The 17,771-nt window shown below is 43.8% G+C and overlaps 1 protein-coding gene across 1 annotated transcript; it reads left to right on the top strand.

Annotated features, from left to right (window-relative positions):
• The first annotated feature begins 10,396 nt into the window (after positions 1-10,396).
• Positions 10,397-16,312, top strand: LOC120839905 (adult-specific rigid cuticular protein 15.5). The gene is made up of 3 exons (XM_040210303.2): positions 10,397-10,517; positions 13,259-13,390; positions 14,641-16,312. Exons 1-3 carry the CDS (start codon positions 10,512-10,514, stop codon positions 15,256-15,258), a joined length of 756 nt encoding a protein of 251 aa, XP_040066237.1. The 5' UTR covers positions 10,397-10,511; the 3' UTR covers positions 15,259-16,312.
• The last annotated feature ends 1,459 nt before the right edge of the window (positions 16,313-17,771 follow it).

Raw genomic sequence — 17,771 nt, 5'->3', positions numbered from 1 at the left:
CTTAATCATGTTGACAAAGATTGGGGGACAGAGAATGCGTTCAGCTACCATACAATATGAAGTATGTGATTAACCATAGTCACTGACAACTTCATAAACGCTTGGCGTGACGCCTCCTGGGCATCTTAATATCTCTCATCTGTCAATCACATATCGGGATCAGCCGATAAAGACGCCAAGGAACTAATCGCAAAGCATTAAACGTTAGCGTAATATAGTATACGTCACGTGATGTCAATAAAACTGTCGGTCACGCGACGTTAATATGTCTGCCAAATTTAGCGGGGAAACTAAATTGGTGGGTTCTTATACAGGACCATACTGCAACGCTACGACCGGTTCAGAAATCACGCCGGAACACGCCGGAATCCACGTTGGAGGCATTCGTCGCTCTTATGCTATGTTTTGTGTGGTTTTGGGGCCGTGTTTGCGCTCTAGTTTGTCCGCTCACTTGAGGATTAAAATGGTCAGTTTCGACGAAATTAATTTTTTCAGCCGTAAAAGTCGGTGACAAAATAGAACTACAATCAGCAATATCGTTTTTTTTTTTTTTTTTTTTAGTTTTGGCGATTCTTGGAGGTTAGGACAAGGCTACGCTCGAGCAACCTCTTTGTCGGCGCCATGAGTAACCACGAGAAATACAACGAGACTATCACAATAGAATAGCTTTATACCGACAAAGTGTTTGTGGACTGCGCTTTTTGTCAGGTGAGGGATCTCACTGTGATTGACCGCGACAAGTAAAGCAGACGAGATTACTTGTGTGGCAGCTCCGGTCTTCATGTGTGTAGCCATGGAGTTAAAACGTTTAAGGACTGGCTATACAGTGCTGACAAGTTCTGCACAATATTCCCCAATGATTTCACGTGTAGATAGCGGTGCTCACGTCAGTCGTCCCAAATGATTAGCAGACAGACGACGTATCTTATGCCATCCTACACTTGAACGCATTTTCTGCCATCCGACATCCGAAACTCAGCACTTGAACGCCTCTTGCGAGGCGTTCAAGTGCCGAGCGACGGCACTCCATGCCAGCGTTCGAGTGCCGTCCGAGGATATTAAACACAAGTCACCCTTATTCTGACCTGTGTTCCATCGGCTGCTCGCCACCAATTTGTTTTATCGTCAAACGCGAGCGAGGCAAACGTCAGGTCTCTACTGCCTACAGGGGGGAACAGCGCACCCGCAAAACAGTCACTCGAGTCAACACACATACAAACGAAAGAAACACTTACACAGCGCTGACTGACAACTCTTTGGTGTATTTACACTTCTTTCTCTTTTTCTATTTGTATTAGAGGCTAGGGCCTGGGATAATAACTGGTCTTTTTTTGTTTTCTTTCGAATTTTGTCCCTCCCACGATTTAAAACAACTCTGCTCCTACATCGATCGCAGTAAAAATCTGAGTCTAAAATTATTCTTCAGCGCCAAAACTCACAAGTAGACTGCCCCCTCCGGGTTATCATTTCAGAAAAGGGAACATTGCAAAAGTATGTTGCCTTACTTATGTAAACAAAGCTAAACCTACTTGTCATAGATGATCCACACCTGATCCGCAGCTCCTACGAAGTTTTCGCCTTCTTAGAAGAGCGTCGTGACCAAGATCTAAAGGTGTTCTCCATCGACATTAAGAATCTGGACTATTCCTTGCCCTACGATCGACTCTTAAGGTACGTAGGGAACAACATAGACGCCTACGGTGCTATTGGCTTTCAAAATGCGTCGGGCTTATGCCAAAGTAACTTTTTGACCTTGATTAACATCTACCTCAAGTCGACCTTCACTACTTGGAATGGTTAACCCTACCTACAGAAGAGAGGTGTCTGCATCGGATCGGGCATTGCACCTGTTCTCATCGATCTCTATCTAGCGCACCACGACAGGAAGTAAAAAGATTCATTAGACACCTCCAAAGTTATAAGAGTGTTCCGGTACGTCGATGATTATTTAATCCTTCTAGATTCCGACGATCGCAACTTTACCAGCATGGTTGCCGACGTCTTCGACAGTTTTAAAATCTGCATGAGTCCTTTGGAAATCACTCATGAACTTCCAAACGAGCGCTCTTTAAGATTCCTGGATCTTCGGCTCTTCATGTAACCTTACCATTTATGCTGGTCCTATGAGCCCAGGGGACACAAACCGCTATTCCCAATCAACTCGGCCTATTCAAAACTTGTTAAAAGGAGCATCGTGCGATTATGACTCAAAAACTCACTCACAAAATCCTGCTCGCATTCCATCCCAACGAGCCTTAACGGGCAAGTCTCTCGACTAAAGAGTGCAGGATACCCAATCTCGTAATTAACATCAGTGGCCGAAAAGCTCATCAACGAAAGCAGGCAAGACGTTTGTACTCAACAAAAACAAAGAGACAAAACAAAGAAACCTATCATGGTGCCATATATTCATAATTTTTTCTCACGGACTGAAAAAAATAGCTAACCGAGTTAACTTGGAAGTCATCTTCTCAGCTCCTAACAAACGTCGCAGCTTTTGCGAGAAAGTAAATATCCCACCAATTACAACAGTGTCGGCTGCAAAAAGCAGCATAAGAACACCTTTGTTCCTTGTACAGAGAAGGTGGTGTACTCCTTCCCCCCCCCCCCCCCCCCCCCTTTTGTGGAAAACTCTACATACGTCAGACCGGAAGATGTCTTAACGATCGCCTTCGTGAGCACAAGAACACATACATCAACAAAAACTCCGGAAATTTAGGCATTCACTTTCGAGACTGTTGCTGCTCAGTGCTGTTGAGTAACTGCGCTGTACTTGGCAAGCACCACAACCAGCTCACAAGAGAAATTATCGAGGCGGAAAATATCGCAAAACATAACGACAGATGTGCTAGTACTCCGTCAATAACCTTATCGCAAAAAGAATTAGACTACCTAGCCTTACATAATTTTCATTTAGTTAGCCTTAAATTTAGCATCATATCGAAAGAAAAGGAAAAGAAGACCAGTTATTATCCCCGGCCCTAGCCTATAATAGAAATAGAAGAAGAGAAAGAAGTGTAAATACGCCCGAGTGTTGTCAGTCAGTGCTGTGTAACCGCTCATTCACACTGGAAGCGGATCCGCGTTCGCAAAGCGGTTGCGAACGCGGTTGTATAAAGATCCAGTACAATTGCACGCGCACTTGATGTAATCGAGTGCGCGTGCAATTGTACTGGATCGTTATACAACCGCGTTCGCAACCACTTTGCGAACGCGGATTCGCTTCCGTGTGAATGAGCGGTGCCTCTTTCTTTTGTATGTGTGTTGACTCGAGTGACTGTTTTGCGGGTGCGCCGTTCCGCCCTGTAGATCATGAGCAACCAACTCGCCCGAACTTCATAGCAGGCAAGGCACCGATGGCAGGCAACAATGTTGGTTTCGACACTGAGGCTAACCGGAAGCAACGACAGGTACAAGAAGCCTCTAGGTTATAAGTATCGTAACGTCAGGTCAAGTGACGTAAATTTTCTCGCAAAATTTAGCGGGAAAACTGAATTGATATGTAGGTTTCGTAACGTGAGGTCACGTGAAGTCCAATTTCCCGCTAAATTTAGCGAGGAAACTGAAATGGTTAGGTCACTTGACGTTCATTTCAACGCTAAATTTAGCGGGAAATGCACGGACGAACGGACAAACTTTTGATATTGGGAGTTCCGTTAAAACATTAAAGACGTTTACAATTTTCTGTAGCGCCGAATTATAGCGCTGCTCTTGAGGTGGATGAGGGGAGGGTACGGAAAGAAGGGTATGCCCCTCTTCCTTCCCCGCAGAATTTAGCGGCGAAAATTTTCCGCTAAATTAAGCAGGAAAATTTTACCCTCGTCACGCAACACGTGATGCCACGTGCGACGTCGCACGTGTCGTCAGACGTAATGTCACGAGGGTAAATTCAGCGGGAATAATTTTCCGCCAAATTTAGCGGAAAAATTTCCCCGCTAAATTTAGCGGGAATATTGGCAATGTTAGGTGCGTGTGACGTCACGTGACGTCATGTGTTTTCTATATTAACGTCACATGTGACGTCACGTGTGACGTCACGAAAGTAACCCTTGTGAGGGTAACCATCGTAACCCTGGTGGGGGTAACCCTCGTAAACCTCGTGAGGATAACCCTCGTGACCCTTGTGAGGGTAACCCTCGTAACCGACACGAGGATAATCCTTGTGACGTCGCACGTGACGTCACGTGTGATGTCATAATTGAAAACGTCCCATAATGCAACGCGCGGTTACGCCGACGGTGACGGTGATGGCGACGCGGACGGTGACGTCGTCGCCGCTCAAGATGCAAACGGACGCTTAAGAGCTGCGCTCTAAAAGCATTTCATGCTTTAAATAAAAACCTTCCGTTTTTAGGCTGTCAGTGGTCATAGCCCCGCACACGTCGGCCCCACGCCGTCCACACACGGACAACATGCGCAACCCAAATACTTAATGCTTATGGTAGCTAAACGGATGTTATGTCCCCCGGTCATTGCCTGCATTATCAAGCTATAGTAGCTCACAATTTAAAAAAAAAAAAAAACTCAGGGCATGGCTTGCTATGCTCACACTTCCCCCTTCGTTATTCGTCCCTCAACGTTCTTGTCGGCTAATACAGTAATACCATTGACCGTAGAGCGATGATTAGAAGCTTGAAACTCGCCACGTTCCGTGTTTCTTAAGATGTCAATGACTATAGTAATATATTTTAAAGGATGTTTAATCCCGATATAAAGATGGTCATTCTTGATGTTCTTTTCTTTGATTTCCCCAGCACCTGACGTGTAATAAAAACGGATTTTAAATTGTAATCTTCAAGAACCGCGCTTGTTTTTTCTTTTTTTTTTCTTTTTTTGAATTAGCGACGAATAAGCGCGCTAAATACGTACTACGTAAATACTATTCAAAATTTTAAATGACGCCGGTGGATCTCATCACTCCAACTCAAACACAGCAGTCTAACGGTGGGAATGAACGCCCAGCAGCCTCAAATATTTAAGGCCGCCGCGCCTGAATCTCTTCTCATGCCGAACATTGCTAGTATAGGTCACACCTCTCGTCAAAGCCTTCGTTGACTTTGAAGAGTTTGTAGACACCCAAGGACGAAAGAAACAGAAACGCCGCTGAATCAAAGAGACGAATACTCAAAATTCAAAGAAAAAATGAAGGGCACAAAACTAGAAGTAAACAAACAGAGCTTTGCAAGTGTAAACCGAAAGGTAAATAAAGATTGATTGCAGGACGAGACTGGACGAGGAATTTTTTTCAACTAGAAGTTAAACATGGTATGTCTCGTTCTGTCTTGGTCCTTTTTCTTGCATTCCGTATATACCCGTAACATCGCTGCCACGCTCTATGTGTCAAGACAAAGCAAAGCGTGCAACTCTCTTTCATACTTCTTACAGGCTTAGCTTTATATATTTTATGAGTTTGTTCTGCTCAGTAGGATGTGGGAAGCGAAGGCGGCGCTGAATACTTTGACTTAATGAGTTCAATATTTGTTTCCTTGTTGTTCGTACGGACGGACGTTCCCCTGGCATGTGGCGAACACTACTACGCGATACGCGGTAAATGCCCCAAATGTCTAGACTAATTGCATTGGTCAAATGGTTTGTCTCCAACAGAAACACTCGTCAACAAAATTTCATGCAAACTTTCTTCCTTATGCCTAAACATTAAAACAGCAATTGTTCTTTGAGGCTATGTTTTTCTGAGACTCCGAGCAAACGTATAGTTTTTTGCCAATTTTTCGGCCTCAACCACACAGGCGTAAAAACCAAGCTTATGGTATCAGTTCTACAAAACTAAAATTACACTCTCTATTTTCGTGATTTTGTGAATGCTGATGCCGCAGGGGCAAGTTCGTTTCTTGTGGAGCGAAACACAATAAACGACATGGAGATAAGTTGTTTTTTCTGATTTTCCAGTTGTATTTTCGCTGCGTGTGCAAGTCCAAAAGGTTCGGCGTCTTTTGTCAATACATCAAATTTAATCATTTATTTATGATGACGGCCGATGTCAAAGTAAATGGTGCAACCCACCTAGAATGTGAGGAATGTGACAAGTTATCTTTTCTTGTTTCTTTTTTACGTAGCAGTTCGGCAGGTTACGGGTTACATTGAATGTAAATTGCGATCGTGTTTGAAGGTTCGATCAAACAAAAGTAAAACGTGGAATAACGTTTTATAGTCAAGAATAAAAAATTGAACACTGAACGTTGGGATTTGAAGATCAACAACACCCTTTTGTTTATCTTGTTATTTTAATTTTTTTTTCTGTAACGCGGGAAAAAGCAAACACTCATCGAATACGCCAGACACAAAACGTTTATTTAAAAAAAATCTAGAACAAAAAATTACATTTTAATTGCATTTTAACGCACTTGTTTTTGTATTATGTATGCCTTTAAAGTTTATTCGTCTCTAGCAATACCTTCCGACATCTCGCATATTTTTTATTCCACAAGAATAATGTCAGCGCATACATTTTTTATTGTGAAAACAATCTTGATATGGTTCAGGAAACTAAAAAGTTATAATTCCTAAAACATCCCATAGTTTTGTATAGAGTGAAGCAAGTCTGCAAAAATACCATACATATATTTTTTTGTCAAACTAAAATACACAAAATATATTTTAAATGGTGTATGTGGAGCACAATACTCAGCGGAAGTGCTGAATTACATTTACAAAACAATATTACTTAAATGCTTTGAATACATGTCCTGGGTTTACTTATTAGTTTCGTACTCCTTCACTGCGGTTCATCTGAGCCGCAGTGAAGCTTTTGCAACATGCTCCTAGGCCAAAAGATTGTTATGTTCTATACAAACAATCTAATTTTTTATTCAGTTACCGTTCAAAGATGAAATAGATGTCCCGCAGAAAAAAGATATTACATTATATATACTACAATATAAATAATATTACTTCTGAAACAAAGACATCGTTGAATACCTATGAGTACTCATCGTGTTTTTTTTTTTTTTTTCAATTGTTTCCGTACGTCCTGCTTACACACTTTGAATCAGGGAACGAAGTTTGAATGTAGGCCTCATTCGAGACCAAGTGGGTCATCAGGTTTGGTGGCCATGGGCTGTCACCGAAGTGCAGAGTATTCCGCCCGAAGCCTTAACAAGAATGATAGGTCAATGAAAGGCCGGAGTCAAACAAGGAGGGAATGAATTGCGACTCCTAATATACAACCACACCGTACACTCTAAAGAATGCCTGTTCCTCTACTTACCCGCAAAACACTCGAAGAGCCAATCTCCGCGATTAAAAAAATCAGCTCAGCGAATGACGAATCGGAACATCTGTTTATACATAAAAATGGAGTCTGCGCTGTGGCATGACGCTTTGCATTGCGTAAATTCCACAGCGCAGACTTCATTTTTAGGTCTAAACAGATGTTCTGCCTCATCATTCGCTGAGCTGATTTCCTAGATCACAGAGATTGGCTGTTTGAGTGTTTTGCGGGTAAATAGACGTGCAGGCATTTCGTAGAGTGTAGTACAAGTAGTTGAACACACGGGTCGGCAGGTGTTAGCCGGGACGGCCGTGGGGCACAAAAGTGGTGCGGCTGAAATAATATTGTACCAACTCTGTCATGTATCGAGTACAGTCAATAACCGGAGCTCAAAGCCCGACACCGTTTTTTTTGGTGATGCGCAAGTGGTCGAGTATATATCATGAATGCTAATTTCTGAAACTGAACATAAATGGATTGAAACACTCAATCTTTCCATGACAAAGCCTACGTACAATTTGTGCAGATCACCACACAGCTGCGAGTGCTAGGTTCACCAGCCTAGAAAAACTTTTACATAAAAAACGGGCGTATGTAAAATCTGGTACAGGTGTTCGAAACACAAATTACAGCGTGCACACTGACGCTTCAATTCCACTTTTGACGTTCCGCACGCATAAAGTTAAAATATTAACGGATAAACTTCTTTCGTTCAAAAAAAGAAAAACCTGTTTCAGGCAAACTACGGCAGACGGTGTTCGTTGACTTGGAGACGCTGCCGACAGATGGCGTATACATGGAAAAACTTTCGCTAGATCGTCTGCTATCGAAACCCGAATCGCCGCGCCCCGCGCGCCTTCGATGCATACGCCATCTCTCGGCAGCGTCTCCAAGTCAACGAGCACCCTCTGCGTCGCCCGGGGAAATGGTGCCCGTAGATTGCTCGAAACAGGTTTTTCTTTTTCTTTTTCGAACGAGGTAAGTTTATCCGTTGATATCTTAACTTCAAGCGTGCACCACCTAGCCGTAGCTCTGTAGTAAATCCCAGCGTGGTATACGCTGACAAATCGATTTTTGCGGACCGTTCAAAGTGGGATCGAGGCGTTAGTGTGCATGCTGTGCAGATCGCACGAAGTTTGTAAGATGCGAAAATATTTCCTCAACATATTTTAGACGAAGAAAAAAGTGCGCATGCATATTTGTCTCACAATAATCAAATGTGTGCTGAATGTGTTCTATTTTTCTTTGTTTGCACGCTCGGCGTCTCTTAAAGGGATACTGAACCAAGGAATTTAGTGTCCATAATAAGTGGCGCACGTTCTTTCCACGAGCCAGCAGCCGCCGGTGTGCGCGAGCACACGCAACAAAAATGACGTCACAGACCTCCATTCGCGGTTGAGATGACAGTGAAATGTATGGGCTTCGGACCAAAGGAGAATAAAGACAAGTTTTTCATCTACACAGTGGTGTCTGGTGTAAAAGGTAAGCGATGAATTGGTCTAACAAGTACTTAGCTTTCACTTGTAGAGATGAAAAGCCTGTCTTTATTCTCCTTTGGTCCGAAGCCCATACATTTCACTGTCATCTCAACCGCGAATGGAGGTCTGTGACGTCATTTTTGTTGCGTGTGCTCGCGCACACCGGCGGCTGCTGGCTCGTGGAAAGAACGTGCGCCACTTATTATGGACACTAAATTCCTTGGTTCAGTATCCCTTTAAGCTGTCAGGGACTAGAGCATGGTCTGTGCCCTCAATTTTCTATGCCATTACATACAACTGAACGTGATTGGGCACGAGTACTGAGTCAGAGTTCGGTGGAAACTCGTGTCCAATCAGCTTTTTGTAGACGCTCGGAGCCCAATCACCGAGTTGGCAACGTCGTAATGTGATGACGTTCAAAGAAGGAAGGAAAGAAGACGAATAGGGTTTGAGAGGTCTAGATCGTCTCGACCGGACACGCGCTTAAGGCCGCCGGTTCTCAATAAATTATTCAACACGTTCATATTAAAAAAAACGGCATTTTTAATTCAAACAACTGCCAGTTATGCAGTTATGAACGTGCGACTTTGCGAATTTAAGTCTAAGCTGGAAAAAAATATTTACTATAGCTATAGAGAAATAAGCTCCTTTTGTGGCCGCCTAAAATATTTTAGATCATACTTTTTTTAAAAAAATCTTGGCTAAGAAGCATATTATGCAATTACACATTTTTTTGCGTTGTACGACATCAAATGGTCTTAAAAGACGTGCAAATGCTGTTTCTTATCAAACATTGTAACGTTTGTAAAGGTAAACGACTCTTCAAGTCAAGATACCCTAATATATCCGGGTCCGCCTAAGAGCTGTTTACGAAACTGCAGCTAAATATGGAAATAATGACACTATTGTTGTTGTTTCGTACATCGCTGCCAAATGTGTAAAGTTTCAAAAAGCCAAAATGCGACCAAAATAAAATGCACTTTTATCTTAGCGAAAGAGAGCAGAAGGTCATATGGGTTTTCCCATAGACCCAGTTATAGCCAATGGAGTCCGCAATGTCGCACACCCACGTCCAGTCTCTGCAGGCTAAAATGCACATCTCAAGGTAACGTCCTTAATATCTATATACTCCAAAGCTTTTGTAATTCAAGGCCTCCCAGCTCAAAGTGAAACCGTCAACACGGTATCTTTCAAATCCTAAACCAAAAGAGGACATTTCAAAAGACGCCGACTGCGCTCAGAAAAGGAAAATATGATCGAGCTTAAAATAAAAGTGCCGTAGAATCAATACGCGTCATCGAGCACCGATAGACAAAAAAAAAAGTTATGACACGGATGCATGAGCACAGTAAGATGATCCATCATTTAGCTTGGTCTGCACGAAACATTTACTTTTCTATCTCTACCTTTCCCAGTTAACAGCGAAAATAAGCAAAATACAGACAGAACGGGTGCGGTTTCTTTGAAAAGTAAAAGAGAACCCGTGGGCAGATCACACCCCTATCCATACCGGGCTGGCGTTTTGCCTCTCGTTAACTTAGACGAGCGCAAAAGTGCCGTAGTAAAATAAAGATCAAAGCGCGTCAACTGGGGAGAGTATGAAAAGCAGATTATTCCATAACTTATAGAAGTGCTCCAAGCACGTGACCGCGCTCCGACCAATCAGGAGTGCCGGTTTAAAGGGTGAGGCCGCAGAGAAAAGAGGCACCCGTATATAAGCGAAATGCGGAAGTGAGAAACCGCCCCGCGTACGTAAACCACGTATGTTACACAGTGTGCGTGCAATACCCCGACATTGACCAAAGATGAAGGTAAGACTTTTTTTATCTTAGCTTGCTGAGTTGTTATTATTTTTGTATTTTTCCTTGCTGTTAAGAAAACAAAGTCAGTTCAAATTGCGTTTTGCTATTCTCAATCGTAATTTCAATATGAAGTTCTTCCGAGCAGAACACATCATAATAGAGAGTTTTAGTAGATCGTTCCGATACCTCCGATAGCCCCGATAACGATACTATGCATGCGCAAGGGAGGCGGTGGCGGAGTATCGGGATATCGTTATCGGAGTCATGGGAACGATCTACTAAAACTCTCTAATATAATTATCGATAAGACTGCTCCTGTCCCTTCCACATTTTGGTTCTTCTAAGTTATCCACCCAGTTTCGGGTGTTTCAAGAAAATGGTATAGTTATCCGCGTTTCCGAACGTTGCTACCTGTTCATGCGATCTCATGAGCAGAGCTTTGGCTGCTAGGGAGTGAAATGCGGTACAATCTTAGTAAGGCCTGAACAAAACATGTCAACGCTGCAAACACTCGTAAACTCATCCAAAGGTTGCAAACGTGTCATTCAATTAGCCAAATGATTGCCAGCAACCAAAAGAAGTAGGGGGCGGTCCTTACTGGCATTCAAGCTACATGAATTGAATAAGTTGACGTGAGATCGTGCAATCAATAAAGTCATGCCGGTACTTGAAAAAAAAAAAACATAAGGCCTTTTTAACGTCGTCTCAATTTCCCTGTATGCACAACAATTTTGTTTTATAAATTAAGGCAATGTAGCGATCAATGCTCGCGACAGTTGCGACTATATCGCGGGTCAATCGAGGCTGCACATGCGCGCTTTTCACTTTCTGATTGCCAAGAGAGTTGTCTGTAAATGTAGTAAACGCTTGTTGGAAGTTTCTACTAGGGCAAAAACCGCACCTCCACGTGGTGAATGAGGTTGATTGGGGCGAAGCTCTGGTGGTGCTGGTCTGCGTAGACGCTGAGCCGCAGCATGCCGAGCCTTTCGTTCGGTTTCATCCATGTCACGCTGCGGTCAAATGCTCAAATGCGTATATAACCACGTTCCGTACCACACACTCTCTTTCTGACATGGATGAGAACGAACGAAAGGCTCGGCATGCTGCGGCTCAAGGTCTACGCAGACAAGCACCACCAGAGTTTCGCCCCAATCAACATCATTCACCACGAGGAGATGCGGTTTTTTTTTTGGTTTTTTTTTGCCCTACACGAGCACGGGAGCACGATATTCGGCGAGTTCCATGTGCCTGGATTGGCTGAAATAGGCACGCTCAACGTAGCTTTTGTTTTTGCTGATGTTTTTTTTTACAGCGGTAGCAGTTATCGGCTCGTCCCACCACTGGAAATGACACCCGTTGTTGATGTTGTAGCTGTTGTAGTTGTTGACGATGTCGTTGTTGATGTAGCTGTTGATGTTATAGTTGCTGATGTTCGTAGCTGTTGATGTTGTAGCTGTCGAGGTTGTAGCTGTTGATGTTGTAGCTTTTGTAGTTGTTGACGATGTCGTGTTGATGTTCCTAGCTGTTGATGTTGTAGCTGCCGAGGTTGTAGCTGTTGATGTTGTAATTGCAGTAGTTGTTGACGATGTCGTTGTTGATGTTTAGCTGTAGTTATTGTTGTCGTTGTTGATGTTGTGATTGGCGTAGTAGGCCGTAGGGTGTCCGTCGTCGATGTTGCCAAATCCTTGAAAACGATCGCCCGCCATGCTTGGGAATTGAATCCAGGTCCTCTGCGTGCGAATTGGAAGACCTGCCACCGAGCTACGGCACAGCATTAACAACCCGGTTTATACTTAAGGTTTTTTTTTTTTTTTATAGTACCCGATGTCCACTGCATGTGCTTCTCTCGATAAAAACAAACCAAACAAACACCCGAGAACAAAAGGCCGTTGTTGCACTGTCAATGTTAAGAACTCCTGCCGAAAGACGCGCTCTGACGCACTCCAGAACAAGCAAACAGCAGAGGATTCGGGACAAAATGGTAAGATGTCGGTTTTGTTCCGAACGCTTTTTTAGTTCTCGCACCCCACGGTGCGTGAAAGCCATGCCGATGCCAAACGACTTCATCGTGCACATATCGCAGTTATCGCTCTGCTTGTGCTGTGAATTAGCACGGGACTGCTCATTTTTTTTATTTATTTGTTTCGTGAGTTTACTACGGGACAAAGACGAGGTATCTGACAGAGCATCCTCCTCCCCAAGTTCAAGAAATCAAGATAATTACACGATAGTAACGAAAACAATCCGACAAAATCCAAAGCGAAAGGGCAAAGTAAACGAACGGAATAATTTGCTCGCAGACCACAAATAAACGTCCGTAAATATTAGTCGTGGGACAAATATTGAAGTAGAAATCAACGATAAGGTTCGCACACGCCGTGAAATGATAAAAACGCTCATTTTAAAAACCTCGGTCAAACAACTGTTGCACGATAGATGATACAATATATTTCACGGTCCTATTTATTATTATAGGCGTTTTGCGCTTCTCCGAATATTTTATAAATTGTGGGATCATTTTCTTAGAGATTGGTTGCCAATTATTCTTAGGTGATGCTCTCTCATTTTATTTGCTTCAAAGTGATACAAACTAATTGGGTGTGGCCCCATCCGATCGTGGTTCTTCAGACGCAAGCAGACAAGAAAAAAACCTTCGTCAAAATGCAAATCTTAAAATCTTAAAAAAAAGGTTTGACATTTTATTTCTTTTTTTGTTACGTGAAAATGTTTTGATTGCTCCTGCTGCCCAGTGCCTGATAATCGTTTGCTGCCTGCTGGCCTATGTCAACGCGGGACTTCTCCACGCTGCCCCCGCCGCCGTCGCAGTCGCGGCACCCGCCGTCCTCGAGGCAGGAACCAGCAGCCAATACCGGAACGAGGACGTGAGACCTCTTCGCCTTCTTGTCCATGTGCCGAGAACCTGTTAGTTATGCTCTTGGTGTGGTGACGCGGGCGCTTGACGCAACTGCAGACTGATCCCGACACACGCACTTATTCGTAAAGCCTGCTATACCCACTGGGTCAAGAGAAAAAAAGCGTTCATTTCACTTGGTAAAGAACCGCGTTGACTGAAACATCGCACTGGATTACACACACGGCGGCAAAGAAATGTGTATACCATTTACAAGTGTTACATCATATACTCGTGGTTCTTCTTCCGTAGCCTTGACGCGCAACAAAAACGCCGTGTTCGTTTTTTTTTTTTTTTACGAGTTGGGAACGAGGGAGGGAGAGAGCGGGATACTCCTGTTTAAGTGCCTGCCGTATTTGCTCGTACATTATACGAACTTTTTGTCGAACAAGAAGTAAGAGTAAGTAAGCTTGCAGAGAATGCGGAAGACAATAATTGACATTTGAGGAAGGAAAGCGGAAAATAAGATTACACAGGAAACGTTAGGGCTCGTAAATGAAGTATGCACTGAAATTCAGTATCGTAACAAGAAAGAAACCTTGCCTTTCTTGCAGTAAGTGCTGCCCTGCGCTTCAGCAGGCACTGAAATTATACCATAAAAGAGCGTGAATGGTCCTCCTGTGTCCTGCGGGAAAGTAATTGCCCGAGCTAGTTGCCTAGCATGCACCCCTTTGGAAAATGCGGCGTGCCTATTCGGTGTTTGGAAATGGTAGTCATTGTGAAATAAGCAACTTCTGCAATTTATAAGCTCATCTTCTAGCTAGAAAAATAATGAGACAGGCGCAAACAGGTAAGGCTGAAGCGAATATCATTGAACCATCGATTGTGGATGTATTGCTTCTACCTGATTGGCAATGAGCGAATGGGTGTCTCCAACCAGCTTTACCATTTAAGGAAAATATAAATAATAAAAACATCAACGAACTGTACACCTTTCTCCGGCTTGCTTGTGAAAAAAAAAAAACGAATTCATCAGCCTACTTATCAAGACCGTAAAACCTTACGCAAAGTGCAAAGCTCACACTAAACTATGCGACAGCGTTTAGCATATCCTAGAGCTTCCGCATATCGTCGGGAGTGCTCGCGAAAAAAAAAAGAGACCCAAAGAACCGAGAAACTATTGCGGAAAAGCACTCGGTGACACACGAGCCCACTTATATTTATTCCCATGAGATCTCACTCGTCCAAGTGTCTTACCGCTTTTTTTTCCTGCCTTCCCAGCACGTGGGCAACTACAACTTCGGCTACGACGAGTCTCACACTTCGGGCGGCTCCTTCCGACGCGAGACGGGCAACGCCCTGGGCGTAAAGACGGGCTCCTACGGCCTGACGGACGCCGACGGCCGCGTCCGCGTCGTCCACTACGTCGCCGACGAACACGGTTTCAGGGTATCCGTGGCAACCAACGAGCCCGGAACGCAGGTTTCAAGCCCCGCCGCCGCCTCTATCACGAGGCCGGCGACTCCCGTTGTCGTCAAGGGTCCCGTTGCAGCAGTTGCTGCACCACTCGCTGCTCCAGTTGCTACGGCGGTTGTTGCTCCGGTGGCCGGTCCCCCACCGAAACCCGTCGCAACCACCGTGAAGGTTTCAACACCGGTCGCCGTTGCAACTCCGGTGGCGTTGAAAGAGCCCTCGCATGCAACTCGGGTTGTTGTGTCGGCAGTGCCCGTGCAATACGCCACGGCGTACCATTCTCACGTGTACAAAAGCCCCGTGGCTTATTCGCTGCCCGTGTTCGCGTACTCGGCGGCGCAGGTTCCCGTCGCTCACTCTTTCGTTTACGGGCACAAAGTGACGCACGCGCAGGGTAGCCCGTTCCACGGATACGCGTATCTCTAGCGTTTAGAAACTTTCGTCACTCTCATACCATTTCTCTTCTAGTGAGTCCGCATTTGCGTTAATGCGGAGATCGAGTCGCCTGCTTCTTGCGCAAGAGCTGCGGTGACGTCAGAAAGACGCCGAGCTCTGATTGGCTCTGATCGAAGAATAGTGGATAGCCCTCAAAGCAAGATGCCTTGAGGTCTACCCACTATCCTTCATTCACAACCAATCAGAGCTCAGCCTTCTGACCTCACCACAGCCCCTGCAATTGAAGCAGACGAACTTGCGCTCCGCATTGTTGTTGTTATCCTTGTTACCCCATTCGTGCCATCTGGGGAAAGGAGGGAGGGGTGTAAAGGGAAACATAAGAAAGCCCGAATTTCTTTAAGAAAAGTGAGTATTTTTTAAAAATAAAATTGTTTCATTCGAATTCTTAATGCGATTTTCAAGAGCTAGTATCGCCTCCATTGCCTTTTCGAGAACATGAAAAAATATGTTGAAAGGTATGCTGTGCCGTCTTAAGATCTTTGCAAGTGGGAAATGTTGACCAGAGGGAAGGCTTAATAAAATTTTATCGTTTGTTGCTGTTTTCTTCTTTTTTTTATCTTTAATTCGGCCCGTAAACATTTCGATTTTTATTGGTTAGAGTTTGTCGTGACTATGCTATAGTATCTTTCCTTTGCTCCTTTAGCCCTCCCAGGTAACTTCTAGATGTGAATATAATCACTAACAACTTAAGAAGCGAAGGGCGTGGAATATCAAATTTACGCTTGGCATCCTTGTTGGTTAATGCCGCAACCCTACTGGTTGCGGAGCGATAATAAGAAACTCGAGACTCAGAACGCCCTGAATTTCTTAAGTTGTCAGCGACTGTAGAATTCCTTTACTCTGGGGAGTTTCTGAAGGACAGGACGGCCATTTCGTGGGGCTATCTCGATGTGTGCCCACAACCATCCAGATGCCACTAGGTCCGCATAGCGGTGTGTACCCGAGACCCTCTGGTGCGACATCTTGAACGCCTGTAGCCAGACACGGAATAAATTTGTGTGACCTCTTGCACATTATGAGTACACGCCTGTTCTATGAACGAGTGCAATCTGCGCACATTGCGCCGAATCCTTGGATGTCAGAATCGTCCTGGGTTAAGCTTCCTCCCCCGCCGCTGCACCCGCCCTGGTCGGGCTAGTCCAGAATATTTTTTGTTTTTTTTAATTTGGTTTAGAATGAACATAGATAATATACATTAGTGCAAGTTTTACAAAATTACAGCTCATCGTGCGATCTTCACATCCCAGTGCGGGCATGTCCTTCGCTTCGCAAAGCGAGCAAAGCACTCCCCATACATGTGGACACCAAAGCCGGGGGCACACTGCTCATCCATACATCATACAAACGACAGCCTGCAAACGCAGGTCACCTTAATATCCGTGTTCGAATTCCGCGTGTCAAGTTTTCTCATTGAACTCATTGCGATGCGGCATTCGAAGCACGGATCTCGCGGTGACTCGCTTTCGAATCTGTATGCAGAGCTCTCTTTTGTATGATGTATGATCATTGTGTTCAAGGCTTAAAAATGGCGTTGGCCATAATCTCGCCTCTGAAATGGCCTGATCACTGACTGTATTAGCAACTTTAGAGGCCTATAGGGGGACGAGCTAGTTACTATGAAAATGGCTGTCCTTTGGAATATCGTCTTAGAAGTGCAGTACGAGGTTGGGTCTCCGACGCGTAAGTAATTCTAATTTTGTGAAATACGAGCGATATAAAAGCTGTACCTGATACTTCACAACATCAGAAAGAGATAACCCAACACCTTACAAATTCAAATTCCATTTTATTATTTTTCTCTGAGATGCAGAGGGGAAGTAGAGAAAAAGAAACTTACTAGTTGCTTCAAAAAGCGTCTGTCTCCCCAACAATAACGGCAACAGCAGATCATACAAAATAAGTCAACACACAGTTTTACAGAATTACGAACATATATTGTGAGAAAATAAATTAACGTACAGTAACAGTAACAGACATTCGGTTTGCATACGAGTATTTTCAACAATTGCAGATCCCTAGATAAATAGCGTGTGTATATTTTCCTAGTTGCACTGATATATATGTTCAGTTTGCCTAACGATTTAAAAGGTAGGGGAGCGTATATTTTAGCATTTGAATTCCGAACTTTGTTCTCAAGTGCAGCACTATTCATTTTTCTACACAACAGGTTTTACGAAGCACTTCCCTTTGCTCAAGGTTGGCTACTATCGAGTAAATATTTTCATTGTTTTATCAAGAGTCTTTTGTAAGAAGGGTCAAATTTTTAGTCGTTGTGACTAAGAATTTGTACGATAATAAATATTATTCAACAGTGCCTTCTAGTGACTGTCTCAGGGAGCGTGGCATATAATTCAAACTATTTTTTTGCAGACTTCAAAATTGTTTAAGATTTGTATACTTCGTGTTTCTCTCGACTAAAAATCAGTATTGATACTAGGAATAAAAATGACATGTCAAATGACAAAAAGGCACTTGGTAGTGGT

The sequence above is a fragment of the Ixodes scapularis genome, unplaced genomic scaffold (genome assembly GCF_016920785.2).
Source record: "Ixodes scapularis isolate PalLabHiFi unplaced genomic scaffold, ASM1692078v2 PGA_scaffold2__306_contigs__length_199485367, whole genome shotgun sequence".
In the NCBI taxonomy this organism is placed as follows: domain Eukaryota; kingdom Metazoa; phylum Arthropoda; class Arachnida; order Ixodida; family Ixodidae; genus Ixodes; species Ixodes scapularis.
This window is presented reverse-complemented; position numbering and strand designations above follow the sequence as displayed.

Bases quoted from the DNA above. Each gene is read 5' to 3' on its own strand.
- LOC120839905 (XM_040210303.2), top strand. The intron at 13,391-14,640 runs GTGAGACCTCTT...CTGCCTTCCCAG, and splicing joins GCCAATACCGGAACGAGGAC to CACGTGGGCAACTACAACTT.